Source organism: Malaclemys terrapin, chromosome 6 (assembly GCF_027887155.1).
Source record: "Malaclemys terrapin pileata isolate rMalTer1 chromosome 6, rMalTer1.hap1, whole genome shotgun sequence".
In the NCBI taxonomy this organism is placed as follows: Eukaryota; Metazoa; Chordata; order Testudines; family Emydidae; genus Malaclemys; species Malaclemys terrapin.
The window spans coordinates 107,318,279-107,342,848 of NC_071510.1; the positions used below are offsets into that span (position 1 = coordinate 107,318,279).

Genomic DNA, 24,570 nt, shown 5'->3' on the forward strand with positions numbered 1-24,570 from the left:
TGGCCTCAAGGGCCTGACCCTACACAGTGCCTGTGATTCCCTTTGGCTGAATTGGGAGTTATGGATGCTCAGTACTGCTCAGGATCAAACACTATATGAATCTTCTTTATCCTTTAGATTTTTCACTACCACCCTATTCAATCACTTTCCCCAGCAATCTTTTCCACTTTCAGTTGGCTGTCTCGATGGTGACACCTAAACCTTAGGGGAAAGAAAAAAATCTCCAATAACTTTCTCAGGTTTCATAAGTCACTGTAGAACAGATTTCCCATACAGCATTTGATACCTGTCCTTCAACAGTTTCATGGCCTCATGGCATCTTCCTGTAATCAGAAAAAGCTTTCCCCAAAGTTTGTGTGTATATTTTCACTGTTCCTCATTATCTGCTTATGGCAGACACAATTTTAGTTAGTTGAGTAACTAAACATTTAAAAAATGTAAGCTTTGTACCCTAATATAGAGATTTCAAGGGCAGAAGGGACCATTGTGATAATCTAGTCTGACCTCCAGCAGAAAATATGCCAGGGAGTTGCAACTTGTATAGTTTCCTTTGTTTTCCAAGTCTTTTCCAAACACTTACTCTGAAGTAAATTGTCATGGAGAGAGATTTGGAACTCTACATTTGATCTTTTTTTTCCTTAACGGAGCATCATTGAACTGCTACATTTGAACAAAACTTGAGTTTTATGCCTCAATTATCTAAGCAAATAAATGTTTTTGTTTCAGAAATCGAATCATTAGGTACACATGCTAACTCATTGGGACATGCAGGAATTAATCAGCAAGTTCAAATACAGTAACTCCCCGCTTCATATTATAGCTATGTTTCTGAAAAATGTGACTTTAAGCGAAACGATGTTAAGTGAATCCAATTTCCCCATAAGAATTAATGTGAATTGGGGGGGGGGGGTTAGGTTCCAGGGAGAGAGATACATATACACACACACACACACACACACACACACACACACACACACACACACACACACACTATAAGTTGTAAACAAACAATTGAATACTGGTACACAGTGATGATGATTGTGAAGCTTGGTTGAGGTGGTGAAGTCAGAGGGTGGGATATTTCCCAGGGAATGCCTTACTGCTAAATGATGAACTAGCAATCGGCTGAGCCCTCAAGGGTTAACACATTGTTAATGTAGCCTCATACTCTACAAGGCAGCATGAATGGAGGAAGGGGAGACAGTATGGCAGACAGAGACACACTGTGTGTGTGAGAGAGAGATGTGCATTGCCCCTTTAAGTACTCTGACCCCACTCTAAGTACACTGCCTTTTTAAATAGATCAGCAAGCTGAGACAGCAGCTTCTGCCAGCACGCTCCCTCCGTCCTGATCCCTGTCATGTCCCCACTCTGCTCTTTGGAAATGGGGTGAGTGGGGTGCAGGAGAAGGGGGGGGAGGGGGACACCCTGACATTAGCCCCTCTCTTCCCCCCCCCACCCCTGCAGAGCAAGCAAGAGGCTCCGGCTCCAAGGCAGAGGGCAGGAGCAGCACATGGTAGCGGGGGGGGACAGCTGAACTGCTGGCAATTGATAGCCTGCTGGGCAGCTGCTGCACAGGGAGCTTAGGGGAATGGGGAGCTGATAGGGGGCTGCCAGTCCACCCTGATTCCAAGCCCCCACCAGCTAGCTCCAAGGGGTTGCTCTTCCTGCAAGCAGTGGACAAATCAGGTGGCTGCCAAATGACATTATAATGGAGCATTGCGCAACTTTGAACGAGCATGTTCTCTAATTGATCAGCAACATAACCACGAAACGACAACCGGGATGACTTTAAGTGAGGAGTTACTGTATTAAAACATAGCAGAAAGGAAGGGGGAATAGACGTCAACCAAAATATTTTATGTGCAAGTTACTTTTTAGTGGAACCAGATGTGTGTGTTTGTGTCATATTGACAAGTCATCAGTGCACATGTTTAAAGGTCTTGTGACAAGCTGAGAAAATGAAATTCATAAACCTGTTCCCTCATAGCAGGATACACATTCACAAAGTGTAATATAAATTTATCATAAATGTTTTACTAGGTGTACTGTATTCACTCCTTTCTCTCTCTGATGTATTACCTAGCACTCCCTACAGATGACTGTGTTGAATGCATCAAAAACATCTGTATAAGTTAGTCCTCTCTAGTCAACTGTTTGTTAAATTATTAATGGCTCTTTTGAGGATGGTCCCTGTTTAGTACGGACCAGCTCCCATTGACTTAAGTGGTTCAGGATCAGATCCTAATGTTGGTGTAATAACTTCATCCATCAGGGGGTAGCCGTGTTAGTCTGTATCTACAAAAACAACAAGGAGTCTGGTGGCACCTTAAAGACTAACAGATTTATTTGGGCATAAGCTTTCGTGAGTAAAAACCTCACTTGCATCCGAAGAAGTGAGGTTTTTACTCACGAAAGCTTATGCCCAAATAAATCTGTTAGTCTTTAAGGTGCCACCAGACTCCTTGTTGTTTTAACTTCATCCATGCTGCTTATCAGAATTGGTCTACCTTTTCTGTCAATTATGGTATGCAGGCAAATAACTGAACCTTCTACATGTAAAATCTCTGTATGCACTTCAGGATATCTTCATTAATGTAGTGTTTGAGAAGGCTACAGTGAGAGTCTGTCTAGGTAGGTGGAATAAAAGCCATTAATAGAGAAGAGCTTAGCTCTTTTCACAACTTGGACATTCGTATACTGCAAGAGTGGCTGCTTCATTTCTACCCTAGGAATGGCTTCATTTTAGAGAGTGCAGGAATATGCCTTTGGGCATACACACTTATGCTGTTGTTTAAGAGTAGTTTAAAAGTAGAAGATCTGTTTCTGAAAACTCTTGAAAATGAATCTATTCTATGCCAGTAAAGATCACTTATACTTAAAGCCAGTGTCACTACTGGCACATTCAGAGAAGACTCAGGCAAAAATTTGCTTTAATTTAACAAACTGATAAGATACTGAGTTCTAGTGAATGTATATTGTATAACTGATAAGCTAAAGCTTGCATTGTCCTATGGAGATTTAAGAATATAGCTGCTGTATGGCTCATTTAAAACAACTGTATTCCAGTCTGATAATGAAGAACCTTTTAACTCTCACGTGAATTTGCTTTAGGAGACTGGAGGCAGCTTTTATCAAAAGACAAAAGAACTTTCTGTTTCAAAATTACTTCATATATTTTGTAACTTTATAGCTAAAAAAGAAACCTATAAAATGGGATTTTTTTTCCTGACTAATGACATTTAATTACAGTATGTGACTCTTCTAGTAGTACATTTTATAGTTCACTGAAGAATAGGCAAGAGCCAATGAGTCTACTCTTTTTGTGTAACAGATTATATTTAATAAAATATGCTTTTAATACTCTGCATATATATGCATGTTTCTTTTGTTCGTTGTTTTAGTGTCTCACTGACTTAGAAATGGAAGCAAACTGTTTTGAGAAATGATTTAGGATTGTCTCGTTTTATTTGAACTTCTAGTATGCCTCTGCTAAAATGTTGTTTTGTAACTTTGCCCAGCAGGGAGACTCTTGCACCTGCTTGTAGCAACAGTACATAAGGGACAAGACTGTTTCCTCCAAGGCATAAACACACTGTTGTCATAGTACTGAGCTATGTCAGAACTCCAGCCATTGCCATAGTAAAACAGATGGGTTCATATGATATAGTTGTATAAATGACCAAATCTTGATCTCATTGACTTCGGTGGGAAAACGCCCACTCATTCTGGTGAGGTCTGGAGATGGCCCATGCTGCGTTTCTTACTGTTTCAGTGCTGCTAACTGAAAGGAAACCATCAACTAGTTTGAAGGCCAAACTTAAGTTTTTGCATTTTTTTTATTTTTTCATTTTTATTTTTACAAAATAAACAAATGCCCAATGATCAGGTAACTCAACTATTTGTATATGCACAGCTGTGAGTTGGGTATGCATATCAATACAGCTGAGGCATTTTGTTCCCAAAAGTGCATGTGCAGTTTTTTCATGCATACTTGAAAAAATATGGGTCTTGTGTGCTAAGTTGAGTTTGCACAGAAGTAGTTAAAATATCTTTCTATGTACAAAATAATATGAACAAATGTGATCTGAAGGCACTGAGACACAGTAAACATGAAATCCTGTGATGCAGCATTGACCTCCTAGAACTACTGAAATATTCCATTTGTCTTTGAGATCTTTGAAGTTGAAGTTCTGGGCCTATAGTAGACTGGAAAGTGATGTCATTGTCTAAACATAGGTTTTCAGCATTGGGCATGCCTAACTAAGGGCTTTTCTACACTTGAAACACTACAGCAGCACAGCTGCAGCATTGCTCTAGCGCTTCAGGGCGGACACTACTGAGGCGTTTTCCGGTTGGTGTAGGTAATCCACCTCCCTGAGAGGCGGTAGCTATGACAACCGAAGAACTCTTCTATCAATGTAGTGCTGTCTACATCGGGGTTAGGCTTGTACAGCTATATCTTTGGTGTGGATTTTTCAGAAAATCCCCTGAGAAACATAGCTATGCTGATGTAAGCTCCTAGTGTTAGAGCGGCCCGTAGGCTAATATCAGAGTCCCCCAGGTAGCCCTATGTTAGTTAGTAGCGCTTCTGTTTATCTGAACACCTAGTTATCCAAAAGTTTTGCATGTCCCAAAGGCTGTTTAGATAAACAGGAGTCTACTGTATTTCATTTAGTTCTGGTCACTGCACTATGAAAAAGATATTGATAAATTGGAGGGTGTTAGAAAAAGAACAACTAAAATGACTGGGGGTCTAACAGGATTGAGTTGTGAGGATGAGTCTGTTTAAAAGAGCTTAAATATAGCTTGGTTAAATTTCAGGGTTGAGCGGGACACATAGCTATACATAGTCAAATGGTGTAAATGCCCAGTGGAGCAGAAGATTGTTTGGTATACAGAGATATTACTAGAACTAATAAAATGAAATTAGGAAAAAAATTGTCTTGAAAACCTCCCTGACGGTGACCTGTGCTTGGCTGTGGAATTGGATCCTAAGGCAGCATTCCCCAATTTTTACTAAGGCGACCCACCCAACTGCATTTTTTTTTTAAACCCACACAGTGTCCAAACTTGGCAGGGAGAAGGGGAAGAGGGAATCATAGGTCAGTGTCATCCTCTGCCAACTCCTCCTTGCCCCACTTATGGGGCATTGACCACCTGCAGCAGCACTTCTGCCTTGGCACCACAACCTAATCCTGGCCTAGTGCGGAGGGAAGGGATGTTTGGAGAGTGATCCCACCCACCCTCAGTGGCAGCTCCTGTCCCAAGGGATTGTGCCTAGCTCTCTGCTCCAGGCGTTGTGATCTGGTACATAGAGTCACCACACCACTCAGGTTTGGCCTGGCCTCTGTCATGATGGAGGGGTGGCTGGGCCAAATTTGGGTGAGTGGTATTGCGACCAGGCAGATGGTGTCCCCGTGCTACTCTGGTTTGGCCTGGCCACTCGTGCTATGAGATCCTGTGTGCCTGGTTGGAATGCCTGGAGCAGGGATCTGTCCCAGACCTGTGGGGACAGGAGCTACTGTTGTGGGATGAATGGGGGGTGGGCTTACTCTCCACCTCCAACCTCACACCTTCCCAGGTCTCCCTTCCATCCTAGATCTGCCACCCATTTAGAACCTTCCTGGGACCCGTGGTTTGGGAAATACTGTCCTAAGATGAGAATTGAAATCCTGTCCCTTCGGACTTTTAAAAGTATTCTGGACAAAATACTAGTAAATGGATTGTAGGGAACTATTTTGGATTAGCAGGGAAATGGACTGGTTGGATTATGTGCTTAGGTCTTTCTCGTCTAATTTTTATGGTTGTTCAGTATAATAAGGCCACTTACTGTACTGCAACCATGCTGTTCACAGGTGTGTTCAGTCTTCTGTTTTCAAACTTTTCCAGCATTGAGGAGAAAAAGAATGTGTCTGTGCAGAAGGGACGGGGTGGGTGTTGGGGGGGTAAACTTTGCCCATCTTCCTCCTTATGAGCAAAAATTAACAGAGGCTAATTATTAAACATGAATACAGGTTAAACAAAGCTTGTTCCAGAGAAGCTGCTAAACACTGAAAAGATCACTTTGTAAAACCCTCAACCCACACGTTCTAAAATAACACATTGTCCACTTATACAGCCAAAAATGTAGATAGTTTTGACCTTTAGGGGGTTGACATACAGTTGCAAAGAAACACTGGTTAAGAAATTACATCTGTTTATTTACTTCTGCCAGCGAATTGAGACAATTTGAATGCCAGCTGTATGCACAGCGATGTTTTGTGGTTTTTAAAATGGGTGAATGGAGCGGAATGCTTTCTTCCTCCTTCCCCCCCCCCCCCCCCCCCCCGGCAGCTTAGTCTAAATTGCACAGGACATAATCTACATACAAACCTATTCCAGCATAAAACATCCACTGAAGGACAAGTATACATGGAATTGAATTTTACACGTGCACACAGTACTTGAAGTTATCTTTGAAAGTCCTCATAAAAGAAATCTGTACTAAGGAGTTTGAGCATGGTGAGGAAGGTTGGCAAGCAAAGAAAGGCCTGAGGGCAGTACTGCGGAAGATAAGTGGAGAAAATAAAAGATGTGGTTAGGAGACTTGGGAGAAGTTTATAGGCAGAGAGAGAAAGATATACTAGGAGGAGATACTGAGCAAGAGATGTTAACATAAGAGAATGAGGAGTTTGAATCTTGATGCAAAAGATTTAAGTAAGTACGTAAGTGTGTGGAGGGATATGAAGAAAAGAAGTGAATTATTACCTTGTGCCTATGGTTTGGGGAACCACATCTTGTCATTGGCTTTCTTATAACTCACCCATTACATACTTCTCTCAGATTTAAAAAAAAAAAATGCAATCCGCCTCCAATAACCACTAGTGCTTTTGGTGGTAAGAATTTGGTGGCCTCGTATTTCAATGTTTCAATGTGGGCTGTGCTTGCTTATGAGGATAGAGTTGGGATCTCTGTGACCACGTTCTGCAGCAGTGTGTGTCTGGTTCAATGCAAGAAATATTCATGATATCTATGTAAGAATTTTCTGTTTTATCAGAAAGATTCCTTCCTACAAGAATTTTAGGATACTCTAAATAGATAAAGTGGAGGTTGTAAATGACTTGATATGTCAGGTCTCTCTCTTGTCGTTTTTTTTTCTATGCAAAAGGCTTCCGTGTAGCTCAATTTAACATTTTTTTATCAAAACTGCTTTTTCAGTGGAAAATTGGATTTTCAGTAAAACTAAATTTTCCACTGAATGTGTATACTTTCCACAGAAAACTTCAACTTTTTTAAATAAAAAGTTGGTTCTTCAAAAAAAATTTTTTTTTTCATTTGTGTTGAAATTTTTCATAAGGGTAGAAACAGTAACATTTTCTGACCAGCTCTACTTTTGTGATTTCCCATTTGGAATGTCCACTTCTAGTTCTATGTTTCTTTTTGGAGTAATTTTATGCTCTTTATTTACTTTTTATCAGGGTCTTTTAAAGTAACTGCTGTGTCCAGCATTTCAGTCTTGTACAAACATACATCTATAGAAAACGTGTACTATTTGCTGCATAGCAGAGGGTGTCAATGATTTTAAAGAGATGATTTGTTTTGTTTTTGATTTCAGAACTGGCAAATTTGTGTGGAAGATGAAGTTTATTCCTGCTTGAGAACTGTCATCCTAAATAGTAAATGGTAAAAGAATGTGGGATAATCCAAGTCTCCGATGTCTCCTAGCAATAGCTTTCTTACATTTGCTGAGCTTAATATATAGTCAGGAGACAGGTAAGTGTAGTTTGATACTGTTTGCTAGATTGCTTGCACTTAGGATATGTGTCTACTCTATAAACGTGCTGCATTTATTATGTACTTAGGGTCAAATAATGTTGCCCGTGTAGGCATGAAGAGTAGAAATGCTGGATCTAATGCTCCAATTTCCTGCATCTTGTGTAGCCTCTAACACCAGTGCAAAGTTGGGTGCTCCTACCCCACAATGGTGGCAATTTAAATTCACTGGTGTAAATGACTCCACAGTATGCTGGGCAACAGAGACTCAGGCCCACTGCTGTTCTGCTGTGTGTAGAGCCTGCACACGGAGGTTCCACAGCTCCACACATCATAGAGCAGTGTTGTCTAGGCTGGATTGTAGAGGAGAGTATTGTAAGTTGACCAGTGGAGTTTGGAGGTTTGAACACTGGATATATGCAAGATGCAACTCCATGGGGCCAAACCCTGCACATGTGGGAGGGATCCATTATAGAAGACTGCAGCTACTGTAATAGGCTGTAATAGAATCCCTGGCCCAGCTGTTTAAGTATTCTACATTCAGCTTTAATGTAGTAAGGAGGATTCTGTTGCACCCTTTTCCTCCCAAGTTTTCCTGCACAAAACTTGTGTAAGTACGTTTGATGTATCTGGATTGCTGAAAACTCAAGAAGCCCAACAAGTTCAGTTCACCAGAATTGCAGCAGCTGAATTGTCCTTGTCAAAGCTGAATAGGCTGCACTACACATATCACAAGAAAGTTGGGGTTTTAAAACTTGATTTCAAAGCAAGTATATCTGATATACACAACTTTTATAGGGGTTCCCAAGCAGAATTCACTTGTCAAATCAAAATGCTGAGGGAGAACCACTTAGGACCTGATCCTGCAAGATGCTGAACAATCTCCTCTCTCATTGACCCCCCTCAGGCATGGAGGGAAATTGATATTACTCAGCACCTCTTAGGATTGGGTCCTTTTGTGGTACAATAGGAATTTAGTTGACCCAGGTGCTAAACTAAACAAAAACAAACTCCTCACCTTTGTGTGTGAAAAGGAGTACTAACAGGTTTATGTCTCTGCGTGCAGGAATCTTCTGTGTACCTCCCTTCATGGAGGCCATGGTGTGGACCCAACGAGGGGGAGTCTGCTCATAACACGGGACCAGATTCTGATACCCTTATTCCTTTAGTGTAATTCCATTGACTCTAATACACAGAACCAGTCAGTGGCCACGATTTTCAAAACACAAAGTCACCTCAGTTTTTGGGCGCCCAACTTGAGACACCTTAGAGGAGCCTCATTTTTCAGAAAATGTTGAGAACCCACCCTCCAAAGATGAGTACTTTTTAAGGTGTTTCAGATAGTGCACCCAAAATCATTGGTCATGTTTGAAAATCTTGGCCTGCAACTATGTAATGGAAGTTTAGAAGTACTGTAAATGAGCGTGAGGTAATCTGTAAAATGTGTGTACCTGATGGAGCATCAGTCTGAGAGCATTAAATTATTACACTGTAACTATGTAGATGTTGCAATTTCAGGTTTTCCAGAAGCACCAGAGAATTTGAAATGTATCACACATGACTTAAACAGAATGATCTGTTCCTGGGATGCCACCTCCAGTGCAAACCTTGGACTGATTTACAAGATTTGTTATACAAACAGGTAATTGTTTCTTCTTATCAAATTATGTATGTATCATTGTTCTTCAATCCATATTCATGAAATTTGTAACTTCCTGTGTTTCTCAGAGCATATCTGTTCACCAGTCAGTTACATCTAGATGGTATCTTCTGCTCTGAATATTTTCAGTTCTAAATTGGGCAATTGTAAGTTTCCCAGCAAAGGATGCCAAAGATTCTCTTGCCAGAACACCCTGCTGCCCCCTCACATTGGGCTGGGAGTTCTCATACTCCTACTTCTGAATTCTCAGTGTCCATATGGCCCTTGTTTTCAGTTCTCAAAAGGTATTTTCATAGTTTGGTTCAGTCCAAAAGGAAATGGGTGAAATGTGTTCTGTGCTGAAATACCAGGGACCTTAAGTGTTAAGATTCAGACATGAAAATGCCTTTAGGAAACTTAGATTACATCTAAGTAAAATCCCTTAATGGCTGTATTTTTTTTTTTTTGCCAATTTAAATATTAAATCCTTTTGAAGATAAATGCTTTTGGAGTAGAAAACAAAATTGAAATAGCCTGTTTGAAATGGAGTATAGTTTAGATTTTTAAGTTACACTAAAAAAGTTTAATATTTTCAGACACATCTCTAAAACTTTCATACATTCCACGTGTAACTCACCAGGATGAAAATCTGCCAATTTTTTGTGTCATGCACTAGGCATGAGGTTCTAAGTCTTTTCTGGATCCTGACTTCTTCCTCAGTTCTGATATTTGTGCTATGCCTCTCTTCCTGTGAATAGTGAAGACAGCTCAGACTTGTTCATCCAGCTCCAGGGCTTGGCTGCACCCCTTCCGCACCTCACACACCAGGTTCTCTGCCTCCAGTGCTGCAGAGAGAGTGGCAATTTAGTGTGCCTGCATTTTCAATTGTCATCCCTGTTTGTAAAGAGTACATGCGTGTACCAGCAGTGAACTGAAACCCCTCACCACCATCTTGTTTGGAGGAGCAAATTTTCTGGGGCTCTGCATCCTGAACGAGATCACCCAGTGAGCTGCTGCCTCTGTTTATTCCCCCCTCCCTTAGCATGGTGGAGTAGGCAAGTGGCACAGAAACTAATAAGGTGAGGAGACATTCTTGGGTGCCACTGAGAGGGAGCTCAGCCACAGCTAATCCCATCCACCAGACCTTCACCTGATGATTTCCACATACTCTCAGTGGCCAAGATCCCTTTGGAAATTACTCTGCACAGGGGCAGGGTTAGTCTTCTTCAGCACTTGAGACTCAATAGGGTGTATTAGCCTTATCAGTCAGGGACTGTGGGGGTAAGTCCAAAAACCTCCCCAAGTCCTCTTATTCAAACCACTTCAAAAGGGGAAAGCTCCAGGGTCCCATTTAGTGAGTAATGGTAAATTGGCAGGAAGTTGGGCATTGTTATGACTTTTTCCTTTTCCCCTTCCCAGCCCTGAGAGGAAGATCTGGGCACTTTCCAAGCTCTTTCTCCTCTCCAATTACATATGAAATGATAAAGAGAGTGAGGATTCAAGCCACATCCGACCTATCCATCGACTCTATCATTAATTATGTGTAAGGCTAAGATTTTATCATGGTTATTTTTAGTAAAAGTTACGGACAGGTCACGGGCAATACACAAAAATTCACGGAGCCCATGACTTATCCGTGACTTTACTAAAAATAACTGGGGGGCAGGGCTAGGCATGGGGGGAGGAATGGAAGTTGAAAAGTATTGTAAATGAGCGTGAGGTAATCTGTAAAATGTGTGTATCCATGGCAAGGGGGTGGGGGGCAGACAGGTCAAAGCCCCTGTCATGACGGGGGACACAGCCCCAGCTTCAGCAGCCGCAGCGGGGTCGGGGGGCACATGGCCCTGGGAAGCCACAAGTAAGGCACAGGGCCCCCGCCTCAGCCGCTGGGCAGGGGAGCGTGGCCTCAGCTGCAGCCCCTGGCAAAAGCCACTGGGTTGGGGTGCGTGGCCTCAGCACAGCCCCTGCCAAGCTCAGGACGCTGTGGGGTTGGGGCATGTGGCCCTGGCTGCAGCTCCCACCAAGGCCAGGACGCCAGGGGGCTGCAGCTCCCGGTGGAAGCTGCAGGGTCAGGGCTGCAGGGTCCTGGTTCCAGCCAACTCCAGTTGCAGGGCAGGAACGCATGCACAGTCCCACCTCCTGAAGCCTTGGAAGTCACAGAAGTCTGGTAAAGTCATGGAATCCATGATTGCCATGACCTCCATAGCCTTAATTATGTGCATTGCCGAGGAGTCCGTCACAGACCAGGACCTCATTGTGCCGAGCATTCTATATATATAACACATACACACCCCTACGTACCCCCTTATTCCCCTGTAGGCTAAGCCCCCAAGAGGAAGCACCAGCTCTGTCCTCTGATGGGGATGAACATCCTTTCCGCACCCATATCCCCCACCACAAAAAATTATAAGAAAAGCAAAAAAGGCCAAAACACAAGGCAAATAAAAGCTATTTTGTGGTGTTTGGTAAAACACTGATTGGAGCCGAGTAAGGGGTTGGAATAGTGTTTTGAATAACATGTCACAATTTTTAACTTTCTTTCTTTTGCCTGGAATCCTCCCCACCCCCGGTAGCCACATTTTCAACCTATCCAAACTGTGCATCTGTGTTAGACAACTAGCAACAAGTATGCCATTAGAAAGGACTTTCTTAAAACAACACAGGATGCTTAGCCAAATCTAAAATTGCCAAAGCTTATCCAATCTTACTACTTCTGAAATTTGACTCTGATCTCTCACAGTTTTGTTCGGAGAATAAATTGGACCTTTAAAGGTTTGCAATGTTAAATTTAGTAGAGAGCCCTCTAATTTCCTAATACATGTAGAACTTGTCTAATTCTTCTTTATTATTGTTTCAGTGAGCCCTTCTCTCCAGTGTGTATTGAAACTGAGGGAAAAAGGGCAGATATTCCAGTCACAATCGGCTCCACTAACATACAGATAACCACACTAAATGCTTCTGGAACTCCTTTAGCTACTGAAACATTTGTATTGCCTGAGGAAAATGTTTGTAAGTATCAAGTTCATTTATAATGGCTTTATATGAACACTTAACTATAACATTCTGGAAATGGATACGGTGATTTTATAGTTTTCTTTGGCAGCATTTCCCTGTATAAAGAGCTTCTCTTGTTGAGATGCAAAACACTCCCGTGCTCCACCATGCACAGGCACTTTTGCTAAATGCATATTTTGGTAGCCAAGTATGGTATTTGATGCCATAATAGAAAACAACTCATTCCCTCAGGCTAATTTGTTTGGGGATGAGGTAGGAGAACTATATTTAAAAAAAAAAAATCAGTGGTAATTCTCACCTCCAAGATATTTCCTTGAACCAACACTGCTTGAGCACCATTTATCCCTACTCTTTCACAATATTTTAGGGGAAATTATATTGTCCTTTGTCTCTCTCACAGCTGCTAGGACCAAAAAACAAAACAATCTGTAACAGGGTGGCCTGCCCCGTAAGGTCTGGGGCTGGTCAACCCTGTTTAATTAGCTCTGCCTTGCTGTACCTGTGCTAGGTGTAGCACTTAATAAGGGAGGAAGCCCAACAGTTAGGGTTGGCTGTGGAGGGGAGTAGCTGTGTTGGTTTGTGGCTGGAGAGCAGAGCCACAGGACTGAAGCTAATTTCCTGATGTGGGACCCTGGAACAATGTGCTGTTTCTCTTGCACAGCGCTGGCTTCAGGGCTGCCTCCCTCCTTAATGGGTTTCAGAGCAGTGTACAGAATGTGGATGTAATCTTGTCATCTACCCTAGAAATGTACCCACATTGGAACTGTCACTCTGGAATGAGTACTATAAACAACCATTTTTAGAAGGGGAACTGGGAAAAAACCTTCTAGTTCAGCGGTTCTCAAACTGTGGGTTGGGACCCCAAAGTGGGTTGGGACCCAATGTTAATGGGGTCGCCAGAGCTGACTTAGACTGCTGGGGCCTGGGGCTGAAGCCCGAGCACCACCGCCCGGGCTGACACCTGGGTGTTGGGACTCAGATTACAGGCCGCTGACTGGGATTGACAGAAAGCTGTGGGAAAAAAGTGAGTGTTAGAGCAGCTTGGAGGAGAACAGCTCTTGGCACCCTTAATATAGCAGGAGAAATGCTGCCTGCTGAGTCACCAACAAAACTTCAGAGGATCTGTGTTTTCTTGGGAAGTTTCCTACATGAGGAATGACAAGTCCCAACCCAGCTTAATTAATGAGATCAAACCTCGCGTTTGTATGGCTGTAGGCCAGTTCAGAGCTGCAGCTATTAAACACCTGTAAGCGCTGTTGCTGGTAATGATTTTGAATGTATGCTTTTTTCCTTGTTTCTTTTCAAGCACTTATTCCACTCACCCCCCAAATTCTTAATCTGAGTGCTGACTTTTCAACTTACACGTTATATCTGAAGTGGAACGATAGTGGCTCAGTCTTCCAATATGAATTAGATACCAGCTGGCAGATTCAGATTCTGCATAAGGAAACATTGGAGACAGTGGCACTAGTAAGTCTTCCTTTTCGCTTTTTTATGAAAATGCAATTCCCCTCTCTTCCCTCCTCCCCACAACACACACACATTTTGGAGGGTCACAAAAGCAGGAGAGTTCAGGAAAACATGGACACAGACCTTACGGACTCCTGCTATACATAGGTGTTATTCATTTATTTTTATTAGTGTTTGAGAACATCGTAGCACTAAAACAACTGAAAGTGATAGGGAGAAAGGCACGCCATGGATATTTCATTTACTTCACACGGCACTGGCAGCTTCAGCTGTTTTTGTTCAGTTGTGCAGTGTCAGTGCCATTTAGAACCAAGTGAATTTTACTATTTCCCTTCCCTCTTATCATAAGAGTTGTGCAGGTATCTTATGCCCATTAATGGCTCCACCTTCCTCCTCCCCTGCCTGTTTGGTTCTGCAGCACTGCAAAGCCACCCACCTCCTGGAGCCAAGGCTGCATGGACAAGCCCTCTCCCACTCTAGTCCCAGGGATGGTGTGCCAGTTAAATCCAAGGTGCATAACTTTGAGTATGTCAACCTGCCAGGTCCATACCAGTGAGAGAGCCTGGTGAGAAGTGCTGTTTAAGTACTTCGATAGGTTGTGGTTGCTCAGTGCTGATAGGATGGGTAGCTAGTAGAATGAGTTCAAGGTTCTTGTCACTGGAGATGACGACTGGGAGGGGAGATTTTCTCATTTTATTAGAATAGCCACTGAACCTGAACTCCAGATTTTGGATTCAACTCAGCAGGCTCAAAAGCAGGCAGTTCAGGTTCCATCCCAAACCATTTGTCCAATCATACTGTTTATTTAAGGGATTAATCTTTTCTTCCTAACATCTTCTTTAGGATGACCTACGTTACTCCGCAACCCAGAGCATGGCTTGACAGTCTATTTTAAATGATCAATGTAAAATTTTCTATAAACAAGCCAAAGCGAAATACATGACATGACATGCTGTAATGTTTTCATCTCATAAACTTGCATAAACTTAAATTCTGCTTAGTTCAATTTTACATTTTAAAAATATTTTATATAAAATGTGGTAGGATCATAACAATGACAATTGCAGTCTTTGAGTTTTTAGAAAGTGCCCATAAGAAATTAGTTAATCATCATTATGGGAAAGAGTTACTTTAAAAAAGAAAAATATAATCTCCCAGTGGATGTTATTTTCCCAGTGGATCTTATTTTTTGTGGGTCTTTGCTGTAGAGGTACATTTTCTTTATGAAATTGGTCTTTCATTGTTTTCTGTTCCTGATTGGTGACTTCCTTAAGAGTGCTATTAAATAGTCAAGTTTTAGTGCTCCTTTTGTTGTCTCCAAAAAGGAGATTTCAGATCAAGTGAAAACCCCTGTACTTTCCTTTCAGAGTAATAAAAAGCTTTCTTCATTAGTGCTATTTCCTAGGTTCCTCAAAACTGAATTAAATGTATTGTATTGTATTCTGTGAAAGATTTCTGTTTTTCAAATGGCTGATTACTTTCATTGGCAACTAATGCAGTACTCTGTAAATACAGTGTGTATTATAAAGGTATTGTATAATGTCATAAACTAAACAAACATTTGGAGGATGGTAGTTCTTCAAATTTTTGTCAACACATGTGACTTTGTTCTGTAAGTTTAATAATTGAGAAAATATGTGCACTAGGGTATGTAGATGATCGTTGCAATTACAGATAAGAAAAGGCACATCACATCACCAGGTCCATACCCTGTCAGGTACCTTCCTGGCCTTTGTATCTACATGCTATAACTGTTAAAACATTGGTACAATATTTAGTTTGGGCTAATGCGTAAGGGCCTCTTGCGGCAAACTCTTGCTCACATGAGTAGTCCTCCTACAGGGAGTATCATTGCTCTTAACAGTGCTGTATGCATGAGTAGTAAGTATTTGCAGTAGCTGGTCCTATATTTTGATTCTTTAGATGTAATTAATAGGAGTCAAATGCTTGTCTGTATTCTCCTCTTGTGTGTCAGTGTAGATTGTAAGCATGGACTTACTCAGATCATGAGTTGCTCTTTTAAGACAGCCAAACCAATTTAATTCACATAGCGATCTGATTTTAAATTTCTTTTATATTATTATTTTCAGAGAATCCAGAAGTGTGGGGTAGGTGCTTCATATCTCAGATAAGATGATGTGGAGTGAAATCCTGGCTGCTATTGAAGTCAATGGGAGTTTTGCCATTACCTTCAGTTGGACCAGGATTCACCTAGAGAGCTCACAACGTAATTCCAAATATTATACAGTGAAGGGAGTGACAAAACTAAAGGGAGGGGGCTGAGGAGGACAATGATAAGGGGATGACATCAGTATAATTTTATATTTGCTCAGGGAAGACATGAAGTCTTTAAATCATGATTTGAGGACTTCAGTAACTCAGCCAGAGGTTATACATCTGTTACAGGAGTAGGTGGGTAAGGTTCTATGGCCTGCGATGTACAAAAGGTCAGACTAGATGATCACAATGGTCCCTTCTGGCCGTAAAGTCTGTGAGTCTGTGAGACAGTAAAGCAGGTATTTTATTCTAACAAATAAAGATGAACACCAACTTTCTTGTGGTTTTTCATACAAGGACTCTTCACTATCAGTGATTTCAAATGGGTCCTTGTTTCAGTATTAGAAGGCAAGTGAGCTGGGGGTACTGTGAGGGTGAAGGAATTACAGCCAATTCAAGGCTTTAGAAAAGGTAATTAAGTAATAATATATTGATCACCGATTTACATTTCATCCATCAGTGAAATTGCATAAAGTTAGAAAAACTCAAGTCAGTTTGTTGAAATAGGAAGACCACAGCAAACTTAATGCAATATTGCAAATTTAAACAGTGCCAATTTCCTCTAAAAGAAAACAATGCTGAATAACAACACTTCCGGTATTACTTTTGTGTCCACTTTGTGTTATGTGCTACAGGCTCTATGAAGGCAGAGTAGACACCCACAAAACAGAAACATTTTGTTCTAGAATGAATAGCTAAAAAATGTACAGAGCTAAAATGTTTGTGATGAAGCTTTTTAGATCTGAATACTCTAGGTAACAGTTTTTAACATTTACAGAGCACCTTGCAGTGTGTGTGTATTTACCCATCATTGAAATGTAGTCACTGCTTGGTTGGAACATAGCAGTTGTTAATTGTGCACAGGAAAACCACCCAACAATTTAGGACGGGAAATAAAGGATATCTTACAGAGTTGAATGGATGCAGGGGTTGAATTAATTGCCTAAGCTGCAACTGGACCAGGAACAGTAAATTTAAGTTGTTTTCTAGTAGTAAACTACATGTTTTGAAAATGCATTCATTTTCCAGCTTCAGACTAAATCCTATGCCATAATTAATGAACTTTTAAAATGTCCTTATGTTGTAAAGAGATATTATTATATGTAAAATTTAATTACGTTTTTAGCACAATTAATAGTGTAGTTTGTCAGTATTTAGAAGCCCAAATGAGAAGAATTTAGTTGACTTCTGTAATTAGCTATTAACTTAGCACCATTCTATCAGGATCCAGGTTTAATATGTTTCCTGTGATGCCAACATGTTTTCCAGTCTTGGGGTAGGGTAGAGCCTTGGTAAAGAGGCCAGGCTTGGATGGCTGCTTTCTACTCATGCTTTTTTTTTTTTTTTTTTTTTTTTTTTTTTTAAATCACGTTTGAAAACAGTTTCTAGTAGAGTTGGCTGATCAATGCAGACTGGTCAAAATTGTGGCCAGCATTGGAATACAACTTTACAATACAATAAACAGCATTGAAAGACTATCTCTGCTTACCTGTTAGTTCTCTCTACAAATCTTAGGTGATTAACTAATAGGACTGGTTGAAAATTTTCTGTTAAAACTGCTTTTCAATGGACAATAGGGGAGGAGTTGGGGTTAAATGAAGTGTTTCATCAAGCGTCTGCTTCCTATGAAAGACTTCAACTTTTTATTAAATAAACAGTTGAAAAAAAAAGTTTTTTTGGTTTTGGCCAAAACCTGAAAACGTTGTATTCAGAAATGCCATCACAGTGTCTCTTGACACTATTATCCTCTATGGGTTGGGTTCCCTAGTTGGACAGCATCTCCCATGAGGCACTGTGGCAGCATAGCACAAAGGGAGTCTTGCTACATGGGATGTTGGTACACTGGCACATAGAGGAGAATAGGGCATGAGGGACTATGCCAGCATTTCCTATTTGACATTTTTCAATTGAAACTTTTGCCAAAAAAATTGAAATTTCCTTGGAAAACTTCAGCAAATATGATTTTTTTCATGGGGAAGGGGGAGTTGGGGGGCAAAATTTTCACAGGTGGGAAAACCCATTTTCTACATAGTACTAACTTGGGTTGTAATGCCTCTAATGTCTATCTTTGAAAAAGCTTTATTTGTTTTTCTTTTTAGATGAATTATGATTCAAAATTGACTGGCAAAGACTCTATTCTTTCTTGGAATTGGACATCTGACATACCTTTGGAGTGTACTTCATACTATGTGAAAATTAGATGTTATATTAATGAGCCATATTTTACTGGTAGGAAGGAATGGAGTGAATGGAGCCCAATTAGAACAGTTCCTGGTAGGTTTATTTTCTTGCATGTTGCACAGAATTTAGCTACTTTTAAAACTGTGCTGAATTCAAAATAAACATTGAATGAATAATATTACCTTTTAATTCTGAGGATTGATAGACCATTGTAGATTTTGTGGGACAGTTTCAATTACCGATAAATATGTAAAGATTTGTAAAGTGCAGTAACAAATGTTTTGAGTGGGTGAAACTTGTTAAAAATAGATTTCTGTACATTTTACAAGAGGGGTTTTATGCAAAACAGAATAGCCTGAGTGCTCCTACTCTGTATTAGCACTGACCAGCTGAATATATAAGAAAGTAATCTTCGTTTACTGAGCTATAAAAATCATTTGATCATGTATTATTTTTCTTCTGTCTAGAAAAAGATACTAAGCCCAGTAGCGCTATGGTTTTTCCTCAAGACAAAGTGGTACTAGTGGGCTCAAATGTGACATTTTGTTGTTTATACAACGAAGGGGAAAGTATAAAATTCATGAACTATGGATCAAAAAGTTATCCGCTCCTTCGCCTCAACAAGTGGAGCAGTGCAATCAAAGTGCAGAATGTCAGTGCTTCAATTCCTAGTGGGACAAATGTATGGTGCTTGCTGGAGCCAGATGGTCTGGAAGGAACAGTATTATTTGTAGGATGTAAGTATACCGTACTGTTACTGAAATGAGGTTCACTATGGTTTATTCACCTTGAGAAAATCAAAATATAAGAAGGAAACTAAATGGTGTTATGACTCCAGCCCTCTTGCTTTAAAACAGTGGTTTAGTTTGGCCTACCTGGTTTCCAAGGATAGGTTACATTTGGGGGGGGAGGGTGTGTTTAGTTTTTATCGTAATGACCCAATTAACTCTCCCCCAATGCTCAGGTGCCATAGTGATAAGGATGCAATGTAAACAGAATAGAAATAGATAATATCCTGTAGAACCTGGCAGCTCAATGCCATCATGTCACTGCTATTCGTGATCATGGGGGAGGGCAACAGGTGATGCCCCAGATCTAGCAAAGTTGTGATGAGCGTATGTGTGGTTGGGGGAGAGATAAAGAGCTGCTGAGAGCACCCTTGCCCACCTGAGGGTAGAGAGATAAGAGTGAAGTACAGAAAGCCCCTCACTGTCCAGGAGGGGGGGATAAGTGTCTCCATTCTCAACTTCCCACTAGCCAAGTGAGTAAACCAAAATATCAATTTTATATCCATTTTGATGATCTCTAATCACTGAAGAGGGGCAGGGACAGGCATGTGAAAGAAGAGGACCCTCTCCTGATTTTTGGCCTGTCAAGAGGTGGTGACTGTTCACAAATAAGTCATTACCACTCTTATTTTATTGGCTTCTGCCCATCATATATGTACAGTTCCCTGCCTAAGTGTGAAATGTTAGCAGTGAAAACTCTGACACCTAGCAGAATGTTTTTGTGACTGTCAATAGCTCTGTCTTCTGCCTGTTGCATTTCCAGAGACACTGTTTATGTGCCCCAGAACACTTGGCAGCCAATTTGCTTGAAGATTAGCCATTGTTTCACCAGTTACACTTACACCTGTTCCTTTTGCAAAGCCCTAGAATTTTGTATTTGATTCCGAAAAGGCAAATAGTGGGGCATGTCATGTAATGGGTAATGTAAGTGTTAAACCTTACATTACCAGCATTTCTATCTGAATCTCATTTGATGTTAAACTACCAAAAATACACATTGATGTGTTCAAAGTGGCAGGTTGGATGTTGAACTTTCCTATCCGGTGCAGTAGCTTTTGGGTGCCTTGTTATGGTAAAAGAATCAAGTTTTAAAATTATTAGTTTCTCATGGAAAATATTATCTTTTGAAAAATGAATGGGAAAACTTTAAACTGTTTAAGATACCAAATCATTAGCTGCTTGTGTAGGGTCACAAGCCTCAAAAACCTCCTCAAACATAATTACATCTTAAAACAAAATACTGCAAATGTTTAGTTCCTCTTTCCCACAACAATTTCAGAGTTCTGTGCTTTCCCTACACTGGCAGAGGTCATTACTAACACCTCCAACAACACAGTGCAGCTCCTTGCTAGTTTTAGGTGTATATTACATCACTGGCAGTGGGGAAATAAACACCACCTTAAACTTGGAGACTAGTAAATAAGCAGAAAAACAATCAGTTGTTCAAATGGCTGATTTTAAATGTGTGTGTTTAGTACTTCAGTCTGCACATTCTGTTACTGATTTTGAATCTTAAACAGGTGATTAAAAAAAAAAAGACGCCCCCCCCTTTTTTTGGCATTCCTCTAATATACTGTCCAGTCATATGGAACTTTTAAGATGGATAACTATACGTATAAATATAAGTCAGGGATGCACAAAATATTGGCCGTGGGTCAGTGACAGTGCAGCACACAAAGGGTTTACAGATGTGTCCATCCTTGAAGGTCTAGTGTGTTCAAGCTACTTCCTCTCTAGCGTTTTACAAACTCCTGTCTCTCTGCTGCATACTCCATGAGGAGAGTGGAGACATCTTGTTTGGATTCACCAGTCCAGCAAGACTGAGATGTAGGGGAAAGTGAAAAGATAAGAAGCCAGATAGAAAGTAGGGGAGAGAGACAGTGCACCATCTCTATATCAGGGTGTTTATATGTGCTTTAGAGATGTCCGTTTGAGTACCTGTGGCTCTGGTGAGCTAAGTGCTCTTCCCCTGGCACATTAGACCTATAGTCATTGTGTACATTTACATCACTCATAATCCTAACAGACATTGTTACCACTCACACCAAACTAACACGGTGTGAAGCTCATGCCCCTCCCCCGGGGGTGGCTAGAAAGAGACTGGTCTCTTGGTTTCTGGGAGGAAAGATGCACACAAGTAGCTGGAGAGAGGAGCTCCCTAGAGGCTCATCCCCATCAGTTACTCAGCTCCATCTTTTCTGGTTTCTAGGGGGAGTATGGCATGTCATTCTGCAGTGAGTCCTCTAGCGAGAGAGCTGCCATCATTCCTATGCCAGGGATTATGATCATTGCAGTCCTGGAGTCCAGAGTTGAGAGACAAATTTAAATGAAAATTGGGGAAGGAGACTTGTAAAGCATCTTGGAGGAGGATGACATGTGTGGTCTTCTTAAAAAAATCAAAAACTTCACAAATAAAATACAGTGTGGCAGGTGTACTAAGAATGTCATGTTTCATAGAATGCATGTGGGTTCACTTGTTTGAATGATTTGTTTAAATGGATTCTAAGCAACAGTGAGTCCTGCACTTGCCAAAACATGGCACGCAACCTAATAATCTTCCTAAGTTGCTTGGAGGCAAAATTGTGCAGTTTGGGATCTTTGAAACATGTTTTGTAAAATTGTGTAATGCTTATACTTCAGTGCCCTGATCCTGCGAACACTTATACATGTGGTTAACTTTAAATACAGGAGTAATCCCATTAAGTCAAGCCTTAGACAATGGGGACTGTTAATGTGCTTAAAATTAAGCACACACATAATTGTTTGCAGGTTTGGGGCATAATTGTTACTGTATATTTATGCTATATATTCTGGAAACAAAATATTGCTTTCAGCAGTTAATAGATTTCCAAGCAATTGTCTAACCTTCTATGTTAGGACCTATTCTGTGAACATGCAGGCTGATTGTTTTGTCTTACTTCTTTGCTACAGATGCCCCCGATACTCCACAAAACCTGACCTGTGAAACACGCACCTTTATTACTATAACATGTAGCTGGAACCCAGGCAGAGCCACGGCACTGTACAGGCAACGGCAAACAAAATATATTTTATTTGAAAGGTAAAGCCATTTAGCAAGGAAGGATTAAAAAGTTTGAATACAACTTGGTACATTATGGGCTTCCCAGGATACTGAATGACTGCTGCATGCCCACTCAAGTCATTTAAACTCTCCACTGCTTAGAGGAAGTTGGGACTAATTTTTAAATTACTTCATCACAGAATCACATGATTGCAATGTAGTGCTGCAGTAGTACTGTGATAGTATAGTCAGGGTTGGGGGGCACATTTATTTATAAGACATTTGATGGTGATAGTTATATTATTTATTATATTATGGCAGCACCTTGCGTTCAGGGCTCCATTAGGGCAGGCACTGTACAAACATGACAAAAAGAAGATCCTTGTCCTGAAGAGCTTACAATCAAAGTGTAAGACTATGGACAACAGGTGGATAAGACCAACAGATGTGGGTGCAGAAGAAAACAATGAGGTTGGACAGGTCAACGCAAAAACCAGTGGTCAGAGCTGCCTAACATTTGTTGAGGGCTCTTGAGCCAAGCTTTCTCATCCTTGTTCTGAGTGCACAGTAGGCTATTGCAGCCCCAAATACATGGAGCTACCCCTAAAAACCACTCAGACTTCTGCTAGTGTAGATGAGGATGGCTGATTGCTTACAGAGACCATATTACACTTATGCTCTCTGTTCGGCACTGGCTTTCAGTTTGTTTTCAGATGCAAGTCAAGATTTTGGCTTTATCATATGAAAGCCAACACCCGCATTATTTAGGTTATCTGATGGACAGCTTCTCTCCTTATGTGGCCCAAGGGACCTGAGATCAGATGAGGTACACAAAGTGCCTGATCCTATTTAGATGGGGAGGGGCTGGTGATCGGTCATCTTCAGTGCAAAGACCTTAACACTAGAACCTACTCCCTCTGCTGGGTCAACTAGTTCCTGATTCTAGAAAGCACTTAAGTAATACTTAAATCCCATTCAAGATAGGCATGTGCTTAAGTGCTGTCCTGAATATGGATACTTTCCTGAATCGGGGCTCTAAAGCCTAGTTTTGACCTCAGGGCTCACTACAGGATCTATCTATTTTCCCAGGCTTCTGAGGAGGTAAAGGAAGTAAAAATTAAAGTAAGGATGAGGAAAGATATTCTCTTTGGGCTGGGAGCCATGGATTTTGTGACTAATGCCAATCAAGCTACATTGTGGCATTAAATTGTATGTAATATGCAATGCAGCATGAGGTAGGTGTGAAGGGTTCGGTCACAGAGACCCTCTTGGGACTGTCATCTGACATGCTGGAATTATCTCTGAACCCGTTTTCCCTGCTAGCTTGGGACTCCAGCTATTGAATAGAATTGTCTTGTGGAGTCAGACACGCTGGCCTGCTACAACACAGACCCAGGTCTGGTCCACGCCCCCAAAGCTACAGACTTAACCAAAACTGCTCAGCAGGTCACCTATCTCCAGCATCCAGACACCCAGCTCCCAGTAGGATCCAACCCCAAATACATCCGTTTTACTCTGTATAAAGCTTATAAAGGGTAAACTCATAAATTGTCTGCCCTCTATAACACTGACAGAGAGATATTCACAGCTGTTTGCTCCCCCAGGTATTAATCACTTACTCTGGGTTCATTAATAAACAAAAGCAATTTTATTAAGTATAAAAAGTAGGATTTAAGTGGTTTCAAGTAATAACAGACAGAATAAAGTAAGTTACCAAGCAAAATAAAGAAAAAACACGCAAGTCTAAGCCTAATACATTAAGAAACTGATTACAGGTAAAATCTCACCTTTAAAGATGTTCCAATAAGCTTCTTTCACATACTAGACTCCTTCCTAGTCTGGGCCCAATCCTTTCCCCTGGTACAGTCCTTATTAGCAGACATCTTAGGTGGAAACTAGGGGTGTTCTCATGACTGGCAGCCCTTTGTTCTGTTCCATCCCCTTTTATAGCTGTGGCACAAGGTGGGACTCTTTTGTCTCTCTGGATCCCTACCCCCTTCTAAATGGAAAACACCAGGTTTAAGATGGATTCCAGTATCATGTGACATGGTCACATGTCCTGTGAGACCTCATTCTTCATTACCCACTGACTGGCCTGCATGCACCCAGGAAGGTTTGAAAGTAAACAGACCTTTTATAATCAATTGTCCTAGTCAATGGGAGCCATCAAGCTTCCAAACTACCATTAATGGCCCACACTTTGCATAATTACAATAGGACTTCAGAGCTATACTTCATATTCCTAGTTTCAGATACAAGAATGATACATTCACACAAATAGGATGAACATACTCATAGATTATAAGCTTTGTAATGATACCTTACAAGAGACCTTTTGCATAAAGCATATTCCAATTACATTATAGACACACTCATAAGCATATTTCCATAAAACATTATGGAGTGCAATGTCACAGTAGACA

The 24,570-nt window shown here is 41.0% G+C and overlaps 1 protein-coding gene across 5 annotated transcripts in view; it reads left to right on the top strand.

Moving 5' to 3' along the window:
- Positions 1-24,570, top strand: part of LIFR (LIF receptor subunit alpha) — a 95,331-nt gene that overhangs the window by 26,167 nt on the left and 44,594 nt on the right. For all 5 annotated transcript variants that reach the window (XM_054033002.1, XM_054032999.1, XM_054033001.1 and 2 more), the window contains 7 exons: positions 7,598-7,755; positions 9,274-9,397; positions 12,252-12,403; positions 13,716-13,879; positions 18,256-18,430; positions 18,805-19,074; positions 22,057-22,186. In XM_054033002.1, the coding sequence (XP_053888977.1) occupies positions 7,674-7,755; positions 9,274-9,397; positions 12,252-12,403; positions 13,716-13,879; positions 18,256-18,430; positions 18,805-19,074; positions 22,057-22,186 (1,097 nt within the window). In that variant the 5' untranslated portion in view covers positions 7,598-7,673. The remainder of the gene's footprint in view (positions 1-7,597; positions 7,756-9,273; positions 9,398-12,251; positions 12,404-13,715; positions 13,880-18,255; positions 18,431-18,804; positions 19,075-22,056; positions 22,187-24,570) is intronic.